This window comes from Anthonomus grandis, chromosome 8, assembly GCF_022605725.1.
Source record: "Anthonomus grandis grandis chromosome 8, icAntGran1.3, whole genome shotgun sequence".
Lineage (NCBI taxonomy): Eukaryota > Metazoa > Arthropoda > Insecta > Coleoptera > Curculionidae > Anthonomus > Anthonomus grandis.
This window is the reverse complement of record NC_065553.1, coordinates 14504297-14515516: the sequence shown is the minus strand read 5'-3', so window position 1 is coordinate 14515516 and position 11220 is coordinate 14504297. Positions and strand designations below refer to the sequence as shown.

General features: G+C 31.9%; 1 protein-coding gene across 2 annotated transcripts in view; it reads left to right on the top strand.

The window, feature by feature from the left end:
- The first annotated feature begins 6841 nt into the window (after positions 1–6841).
- LOC126739731 (trafficking protein particle complex subunit 12-like) overlaps positions 6842–11220 on the top strand; it is a 32520-nt gene continuing 28141 nt past the window's right edge. Inside the window, exon 1 of one of the 2 annotated variants that reach the window (XM_050445528.1) lies at positions 6842–7220. In XM_050445528.1, the coding sequence (XP_050301485.1) occupies positions 7173–7220 (48 nt within the window). In that variant the 5' untranslated portion in view covers positions 6842–7172. Of the gene's footprint in view, positions 7221–9537; positions 9891–11220 lie in introns of those variants that run through there. The other variant, XM_050445529.1, reaches the window with a different exon arrangement.

Genomic DNA, 11220 nt, shown 5'->3' with positions numbered 1-11220 from the left:
CTTGTTTTTTTTTTTGAAATTCCGTTAGGTCTAACCTCGGTAAGTAGTTAAGTCAATTGATAATTCGCGGGTGCATGTGAAGAAGGTGTTATGTCGTTTTTTTGTCAAAACTGGTTTATGTCAGAAGCCGAATTTAAAAACCCTCCTTTACGTATGGGAATAACGAACTAAGTCATTCATGCGTAAGTTCATTATTTTCAATGTGTCTAACGAGATAAGTTACACTTTTATTGTGTAAAATGCTCTATGTCAGACATACTACAAATGCATTTTAGTTTTTTTGCAATCACGCGTGAAAAGGGATTTAAGTCAAACATATCTGCTGCCATACATTAGCGACACTTTTGCGGATTTTTATAAAAATTTGACCACCACCAAAGACAAAAATGCTGATACATATCCTGATGCAAGTTCAGATGAATCAAGTGATGAGTAATATTTTATTCCTCTTAAAATAATTTGAATATGTTCTTTGTTTTAAAATTAAATGCTTTTAAGTTGAAGAAATAGTCCATTGCTTGAACTGGAGTTTAAAGTTAAGGTAAGTAAAACTCTTTAAGTCGTCTTCCAATATTTAATAAATTTAGAAAAATTTATATATATTCTCTACATGTTTCGAGAGTGTAAACTCTCATCTTCAGGAGAATAACTACAAAAGTAATGGTCTTAAACTAAGTACAAACGCCAAATGATGGAAACTTACCCTTGCACTGACATTTTCGCAATAATGCCACACCTTCTGTTGTTAAACCATATAGATTACCTTTTTCACAAAAAGATGAAATACATAAAAAAGTAACTAAAATGTGCCAAGATGGTATAGTTGAAAGGGCACAAAGTGAATGGAATTCTCCAGTTTTATTGGTTCCAAAAATAGAAAATGAAGATGAGAGTTTTACTTACCTTAAATGCTTTTGTTGGTACATTCGTTATATACATTTTACATTCGTACATTGTTACATGTTATATTCGATACTTTGTTTTTTTTTTATTGTGTAAAAAGAGTTATGTCAAAATTTTAAGAAATCTAAATGTTGTAAGTCAAAAAAAATGTGAATACTATTTTATACCAAACACTAGAAAAGTTTATTTATTTTACAATAAAAATGCTCCTTTTATTCTACTTGATTCTAAGCAAAAAAAAAATTTATGTTTAAAATTTTAGTCACAGCCCAAAATAACACTTCAAGTGCGAATTACTCAAATTCGCTATTTTTGACATACAACTTTTTTCCCATGCACTCGCGAATTATATGACAAGGAACAACAATAAAGTATCACAAATAAAAGTGGATCCTGATGCGGCTTTAGCTCGGAAGAAGTGATACTGAAAAAATTGGGACGACAGCAAGATTGTGTTAATTTAACACTTTCAATTTAACGTTTTTTTTTATTAATCAATATCAGACATGGTGTGCAGTTTACCAGAAAGAATTCGAATAGTTTTGATTTATGGGTCTGAAAATAAGCTGCAAGTCGCACGTGACCTTAAAGTGACAAGAAACAGTCAGAGTGATTTGATGAAGCGGCACAAGTAGAAGTATTAGGACATTTTGCTATGCATCCTACAATATCTTTAGGCCACGGCTCGGCGTTAAAAGGAATTTTTCATGAATTTATTCATAAGGTACTTAAATCATTTTCATCAGTACAAAATGCAAATACTTCAGGCATTGTGTGAAGATGACCCGGATCGAAGAATTCAATTTTGTGAGGAAATAGAAAAGTTGAGGATTTCTCCGAATTATTAAAAAATATTTATTTCACCCCCGAATGTACTTTTATGGTTAAATGGTTCTGTTAATAAATAACTACTGGCATAACGAAAAGCTGCATTTTTTTAAAGGCATGGTACCCAAAAAAAATGCATGGGCGGAAATATTGGGTAATAATTATTATTGGGTCTTTATTTATTAATGGTAACCTTAATGGCAAAACATACTTTGAAAGTTCGACTTCATTCATCCACTATAGTTGAAATCAGTTAGATACTAATAGAAATATGAATCTAAATAAGATGCGAAGATGTAAATTCATTAATTCAGAAAGTTGATTAAATTGTTCTATAATCTGTTTTTATCTATAATTGTTCTATATTCTGTTTTAGATGAATTATTTTTTGCAAATTTGTTTCTAGGGGTTTCTTAAACCTTTGGGAGTAGAGTTGACCCAAGTTAAAACACATTTCCTGTTAAAATATAATTTCTTAAAAAAACTTTGCTCGAATCTTTTTAAATTTTCAAGCAAAAGTTTTCCGTTTCATCCCTTTGGAAATTAAGGTTCATTCAGGCAAAATAACATTTTCGCACTTTCTGATTACTTAGCAAAAAATAAAATTTGCATGCGGTGGAATTTTCGTGATTTTATAAACAGGTCTTAATTTAACAAAAGATTACGATCACATGTTCTAAAAATTGCAGAAAAATAGTCCTACGATGTCTTCAAAAATTATATGCTTCATCTTAGAAAAAATGTTAATTAGAATGCCATGCAAAAGTCATAATTAATTTTTTTTCCAAGGAGTTAGACCAGTACTTCAAAGGCAGAACTCAATAAATATTTCATACTTAATTACATAATTTAATATTTTTCTAAATGATTTCTTATCCTTTCTAGCTAGCTAGTGTTAATTCTGCTAGTTTTTCTGTGATGACTGCTTTGTTTAGGTTACTTTTACATTGTCCAGGCAATAAGACCCATTTTTTATTTTTTTTAGGCAAATTCTGGATGGTTAACTTGAAAACGATGCACATTATAAAACAGATGTTAATAAATGAGGCAATTTTTAATGGGAGAAAATTTTCTAACAAACATTTATTGGGCATCTTTTTAAATGGCTTCAATATGTAAAAGTCAGTGGCCCTAAATAACCTGTTTTACAATTCTAATTCCCTTTTGCTTAGTCATTTGCTTTCGCGAAAAAAACATTAATCGATTGGTTGATAGTGGGTGCTTGTCCTTGAATATGAGGGATATAAAATGATCCCTAAGGGTTTTGCAAAAAAAACAGTCAATATTTTTAACCATTTTATTAAGTATTGGGCATTTTCAACTGTATGTTAAAATTGGTTAAGGGTAGAATAGCAAACTAAAAACGTATTTATTTGTTTAACATTATTTCAGCTTTTTACTAGATCTTCAGGATTTATACTATAATGTTCTAGTTAAATTGTGGTAAACTAAAGACGATCTTGAAATTAGGAATGGGCATTACAGTTAAAATATTAAAATAGACATCCACGAATTAATAAGGACATTAGTGTGTTCTCACAGTCCAAGGTAAACTAAAATTGTTGTAATGAAGTATAAACCTAGATTTTGCCAATATTAACTTACTATAATATTTGTATAATCTATTTTATTTAGTTCTACATTATAATAAATAAAGTTAATGCTCTACATATGCCTGTTATTCTTATATAATCCACCCCAAAATAACCATAATACGCTTCAAACAAAATTCCACAATCTAAAAATTCATTGACCAATTAATAATACATCAAAAATGAATTGTCCAGAATATCGTCGAATTAATGATGTATATATTAAATCCATAAATTATTTACATACTGAATTGGTTTTTGTGTGTATTAATAAATGCTGTAATATCATTAGAATTAAAAAGGTCGTTCATTTGAAACAAAGAAAAGCGAAATCGCCTTGATGAAAAATTAAGTGTTTTGACATTATTACGAAGGGAAGCACACAAGTAAAAGGGCAAATTAGATATGGTATAATAAAGCAGTGCAGTGTTATATAAAATTTATATTGTTTATATACCTCCCTATAATTAACATTGAAACATACATATGTGCCTCAGGCGAGATCAATTTTTTTATTTTGAACTGCTCTTTTTATTCTTGTTTAGGTGTGAATTAAAACACTCGACGCACAAAAACAGCTATATGATTTATTACTCTCGTTCCCACTATTAGAAATATTTATTTACACAGTATTTATTTCCTACTATTTATTTGGATTTAATCGTACTTAAGCCTCCTAGCGGCGAGAGCTTATATAAGCTAAACTGTTGTTCCGGAAGATTCGCTAACCGTCCACGAGATTTCTCCCACCGCCGAAATGATTAATGAATGTCGGCGAAGAGCTTCCATTCTTCCATTTCATTTTTGTTGGTCGTTATTTTAAGCTACCATCTTCCCTCTTAAGTATGGTTTTCGCTCTAAGTCTAGAGCCTTTCACATTTTTTTCAATTTCAGTATAGAAATTTTAAGACCAGTCATGGTTGCTATCTCCTTCATTTCTCTGAGTTTTCGTTGATTGCGATGTCTCTTCTTTGTTCTCATTAATTTACTAGCCTTTTTTCCTAGTTCGCCATATAAATCGTATATTTTCATCTGTTCTTTGTAGCACACTTTGTCTAGCAGGGATTCTTTCTACTAAGAACTTTTTACATTCTTCATCGAATCCTGTAATGCGTTTATTTTTGGGCTGTTTTCCTGTTATATATTAGCAGCTACTTATATCATTGTGTTTTTGATAATTTGTCGCACCCATGTTTCTTTGTGTATATCCTTGTGGTAAAACGTATAACATTATCTTTGTATAACATTTAAGTGTCGTGTTAGTACTTTAGTTATTATTTGTTCAAGTTGGTTATAGAAGACATCCTTAAACAAACAAACAAACAAAAAACAATGACACGGTCTCATAAGCATTGAGATGCTTATCATGACCGTGGCATCGTTTTTTATTTGTTTGTTTACATTTTGTGTGGTCTCTTGGAGAAACTGGATGAGGATTTTATATTTGAAGACATCCTTGTTTTCTTCATCCTTTTCCTCAGTTGGAGACAGTTAACTGACATGAATAAAGTTGTCTTTTACGTGTGTAGTTGTATGTTGTTATGTAGGTACTATTTGCCTTTTATTCTTGTATAGCAGATTCTTTCACTAATTGACCTAAATACGATCTGAGATCCTACCGTACGCTTTGCTATTACAAATCTTGTTCCGAACTCATGTTTGTTGCTTGGGCTAAAGAAGACCACTGACTTACTCATCCTCACGTTTCACGTATCAGGCCATCTCGATGGCTATTCTTCGTCTCAGTCTGTGTTTATCTTCTCCTGGATGTAGGCCTCTTCTAACTATTAAAATATTCAGAACGTTCATTCGTTTTGGTATAGTTAGTGAATTTCTTTGGTTAATTCTTTCTAATGGTTCCAGCTCAAAGATTCAATTCATTCATTCCTGATTCCATATCTTCACGAACCGTAAAAGTCGAAGTAAAATAGGAACCAGATTTTGTCAAAAAATTATGTATATAACAAGTTAACTGAATTTTTCGTGTTTTAATGGGATCAATTTTTTTTTTGTTTTCCCTCATTGGAAAAGCGTTTTCGGGCGATTTCAGTTAAATTTGCCAGTTTTGAAATATTTAGAGTATTATTTTTAAAATTTTTGTCCAAATATTGTGTTCTTCGGTACACTTTGGTCTGATACACGAACATTAGTTTAGTACTAATATAAGCCATAATAAACTCATAAATGGCATTTAAAACCGCCATCAACACAATACTAAAAGTTTTTTTATAATTGAAGTCATTTTCTTATTTCTACGTGCTTCCCATCTATAGTCTTAAGTACATGAGCATTCCACCAACCAAGTCTCAAAATCTTCAAATATTTTTTTCCATTCCTCGATTGGTATTGATGGTAATTGAAAAAAAATACATATTAAAATTAGGGTTAATCTCTCTTTCAAGATTCCGAATATACATTAAAATTAAGTTAAATTTCTGTTTCAGGATTTTACGATTTACGAAGATGCTCAATCTACACCCGCATACCTATAAAAAAAGCCAACAAAAAAAGAAAAAGACCTATTAGAATTGGCATCCAAATGTCTTAGACAAAAGCCAGATGAACATGAAAATCAGGCTTTGTCTTGTGCTGCAGATTTAAGGAACACATGCAACAAATTTTTGCTAAACAAACATGCTATTGCAGCCATCATCATAAAAGTATAAATTGTAGCTCGACGCCATCACTAGCAGCGCACGTTCCTTCATTAACTAGTTAGCAGTTGTCTTTAGCACCAACACAAACAATGCACGAGCCACAATTTAATTAGTATTCAGAAGAAAATAGAAGCTATGCTCAAGTAACAGCAAGGTCCAGAATCAGCTCAACGGTGTAACCAAATCCAGAATTCATGCAACTTTGCCAAGTTCAATCGTACGAAATTCTTAAAGTCATTTACCTCAGTTAATGGTGTCTTTTAAAAGATCAGTATGCTCAATAAGGGAGGATTGACAATAAGTCAATATTATTTATTATTGTGCAAGTAGGGATCGTTTGGGTTGGGGGTTCTTTAAAGTAATATTGCGCAATCATATTGTAGTAATATTTGCAGAGGTTCCTGTTTTTTATTTTTTTCTTATATTTCTTGGTTTTCTTGATTCATTTTTTGATTTTATTAGATTTTTTGTGGGCTGATTTTGCTCAAATTCCTCTTTTGTTTAAAGCATAACTTACTTCGTGAATAGCGGTAATATCTCTGAGACATCTCTATCTGTTGTATAGGGCGTATGGCTGCCTCCGATCTATGCCAGTACATTCGAAGAACCTATGCTCTAAAGTTAATTATCCGGTTTCGAGCCTGATAAATAGTAAACTGGTTTTGAATAGTATTCACAAAACTGCAATTTATTGCCGATTTAAACTGTTTTAAATCTGCTCTAGTACCCGAGCGCCCTGTATTAAACAAAAAAAGTCACTCAGTGTTATTAAACACGTATTCCCCTAGAAATAATATAAACGTTTTCATTTTACTATTACATTATAATATGCTATAATATATCATTCCTCGTATTATTAACTCGACTGCGGCATTATATCAGTATCGATCATTTTCCAGAAACCCTTCCATTTACTATCCAACGGTTTCCTAAAAAGACAGTTTTTCCGAGTTCAGCAACTGTTTCCTCTTCAAAGTGAAAGCGCTGACTTCGGGGCAATAATAATTGTTTGTAAATTTTTCAAGACAATGGAAGTGAAACTTCGATCGAACCGCGAACGGGGGATGCGAGGGCGCGAGTCCCTCCGGTTTAAGGGCTGAATGGCGAGGCATACGCACGCCACGGGCACTGGCACGTTGTCAGTCACAATTTCATGTGATCCTGGAACGGTCGCTGGTTTCTATAGTTACGAATGTTCTTTGAGGTGTCTGTGAGTTTGACTAGTAAGAAACCTTCCGTTGTAAGTATTCAAAACATTTATAACCTTACCCTTTTATATTTTTCTTTTCATATTTTTTTTGACAATTTGTATGTAACTATTTGCATTTTTGTATGAAAAGTTTATTGTCGATGCTAAACAAATCTTCTAGTTCTTGAAATAAAAGTTGACTGACTTTCAACAATGTCACTATTAACTTAATTTATTTATTGCAATCATATTTTTCAAATACGCAACAATTTGTTGAAATCAGGGGTGCCAAATCTAATATCTGCAGAAGTACATCTGGAGTCCTTCAGGGCCCCAATTTGGAACTCTATTGTTTTTGATTGCCATTAAAAACTTGTGCACTTCTAGGGGTAACTGTGAAGCTTTGCTTTTTGCGGATGGTTTGAAATTATACATGGAGATTAGGTCTGTGGAGGACTGCTTATGTCTGCAGAGAAACTTTAATAATGTTGTAGACTGGTGTAGTACAAATGCACCCTTCTTTAATAACAAAAAATGTTCCACTATGTCCATAACCCTAAATCGTGATATTGTTACAATATTAATGTTACTTCTCTTCAAAAATTTACAAATAAAACCCAATTAGCAATTTTTCGACGCAACAACGTTGCAAATTGCAACGCAACGTTGCATTAAAAGAGATTTTTTTGGTTGTCTCAACGTTACGCACTACCCGTTAACTTTCTAAACGCTTTTGCAACGTTTTTAGAGTTACTGATTTTTGGACGGATGGATTCCATAACGACAGAAAAATTAATTACTTTTTTAACAATAAGCTAATAGATAACTCCAGTAGGCAGCTACTCCAAAAATACAACCTTTTTAATCCATCTTTTGAACAGTCCTTATTAATATTTGTTTTGTATGTAGTATAATATAGTGTAAAATACGCGTTTTGAAAGATTTACAAGCACTTAATTTAGTTTACTGTGAAAAGATGTTATTTTAGCCCTAAATAACACGAGCGCCCTAAATTTATAGCGGATTTCGAAAAAAAATAATAAGTAATTTTTTTTGTTGGTTAGGTAAGAAACTCGCTCTCCCTGGTTGGCCTGAAGCAAGACGCAGAACGGATGAACCTAAGCTAAAATTTTAATATTTCAATTATCGTTTACAGTATGCAGCTCGTTTTTTTTACAAACTTTAATAAACAAAAACTTCAACTTTTACAAAAAAATTCATAAGCTCTTCGAAAAACATAACCTCAGAATGTAATGCTAACATTACATTCTGAGTTCTCATTGCCGCTGCTCCTATATAAATCCTAAAAAATAAAACTTTCTAAAGCTTACCAATGTTTTCAAACTGGTTAGTCTCTTGTGTAAAGAAAGGCTATAAAGTAGTATATAGGAACTATGAAGGAAACCATTTACAAAAAGTAAACCCAGTATTTTAAACTTTAAATATGTAAAATTTAATATAAACCTTTTCACTGCAATCTCCCGCCACTTCCATTGATTCTACATAATCCATATCAACTTCAGGTAAGCTAGTTGTAGGCATTCTTGCTTCGATTGCAAGTTTTTTTTGCGTCTGTAGTAAGTTGCAGAATATTTAGTCTTTATATCTCTTAATTTTTTAAAGCAAAACGAAAATAATAAATCCCAATAATTCCAAGCAAAAAATGGATTATAAAAATAAAAATATAAATTAAGTAGGTTATGTTGAATTGAATATTTTTTCTTCCTCTTATTTTCTCTACCTTTGTTTTTCATATTCTTCCTAAAACTCTTAACATCTCAGCGAAAAATGCTTAACACAGACGATCAGGCAATGTAATACTCATTCGCTAACGATGAGGTAACGTTGTTCTTACTCGGTTTTTGATTCGCAAAATTGTACACGTCTGCACGTCGTTGTTTAAAGTGTAAATTACCACTCCTACCATCTATAGTAAAAAAATACGTTGTAAAAACAGCAGAGTTTTACACACAAAACACAAAGAGGAAAAATTCTTGGTCTGTTTTCTGTACTACGTCGAAGTTTGGCCGAAAATAAACGTCGTTGCACAACCAACTAAATTTTGCACTGAAAACAACGTTGCAACTAGTGAAAATAAGAGAAATCTCAACTTCGGTGACTGCAAATTGTTACTTGGGAAGGATTTTGGAATTGACTGCAATCTGACTTTTACGGACTAAGTTGTCAATATGGTGAATGAGGCACACAAAACAATGGGTTCATTGTCAGATTTACTAAGAATTTTAATGTGCAGTGTTTTCTGAAGTTGTTCGACAGTGGTATTATCAAACTTGGAATATATGCTTGTATAATTTGGTCCCCTCAATATGATGTTTGGATTTAAACCATTGAGCGCGTACAGAGGCAATTTCCGAATACTTGGAAATCCGCAAAGGTAATTCTGCTTCCAAAGGTAAATTGGCCGGATAAATATAATCAACTTAGATCAGTCTCCATCTGGTCATAGTTGTAAAACTGCCTTAGCGGAGGTAACAGATCACATTACTGGAGCCATACATAGGAGCAAGGTATTGGTACCTTTGAACTATTCGCGGGCCTTTGACTTGTTAAACTATAATATTTTATTAAGCATTTTACCCTATGTGGGTTGTGGAATTAGTGCTCAACCTTTAATTAAATCTTATTTGAATAATAAGACACAAAAACTTGCAATCCGCTAAATTTTCCAAGATATTGTCTTTATACTCCGGAGATCTATAGGTGAGTATTTTAGGAATTATTTTTTTTATATAATTTATATTTTAAGTATTGTTATTACCATATATCCGACGATACGCAATTATTACATTTATTAAGTTGGAGGACGCTGAAGAGGCAAACTTTAGAGTAAATTCAGATTTTAAAAAGTACAAGTACAAACTAGGAGAGTACAAAAGATACAAAATTCTTGTGTTTAATTTATATGTGTCATAAGGCGGCAAAAATTCCATTCTACCTTGGTATATGGCATTTGTACCATTTGTACTATTTATACATAAAGATGTAGCTATGTATACTCTATCGAAAGCTTCATGATATAACCTGTCAATAAGGAATTTGGCTTTTCAGTAGTTTGGATGTTATTTGAATAATAGAGTGCAGAGTGTTTCTGTGGATAAAGTCTCTCCATACATAACATGATGTTCTAGAGGGTTCAGTTCTTGGACCAGTTCTGTTATATAAATGACATGTCCCATCTTGGAATCTCGAGGAAATTTGATCAGCTTGCGGATGATGCAACATTTTTGTCGCATGACGGAAATGCCATAAATCTAAATACCACAGTTAACAGAGATATAGTAAAGAAGAAGAATAAATGGTGTGATTCAAACAAACTGTGTTTAAATATTTCAAAAATTACTATTATAAATTTGAAATGCTATTTACATGTTTTTTGGAAAATCAGATTTTGAACAACTTGGACACAAATAGATTGTTATTTATCGACAATAAAATTTTAAAGCCATACCACACCAAACAAAAATATCACCAAATTGTTCTACTCTTAAGGTGGTAGCAGGAGAGAGTAATTTTAAAATGTTTATTTTATTTTAATTGATTTCAATTTAATGTATGGTTTGTGTTTAGCTGGTGCATTCACAGAGTACTTAATTAATATTAATAGTATTTTTGTCCTAAAACAAGAGCGATCTTTGTCGTACGAGTCTGTGAGAGAGTCTTGCAGACAGCGGTTTATCATTCATAAAATCCTAAACCTCCTTCCTTATTTATATTGGAATATGTTTGCCTGGTTCATAAGAAATTTAAAAATATAAACACAATACATAGGCACGAATATAGCAGTCGACGAGTTAATGATATGGTCTTGTCTATTCCTCCTATAAGTTCATTAATCAAAAGAACATTTATATTTAATGGTAAAAAACTCCTCAATAATCTTCTAGCTATGGATAGCTGGAAATTTTTTAGAAAACTTAAAAAGAAATACTTTTATGCAAATAAAGCATAGATAAATTGATTTATTCATTAATTATGCAAAATTACATAAAATTTAAGGACAAAAACTAGATGCTGGTAGCCCTTATTAGTA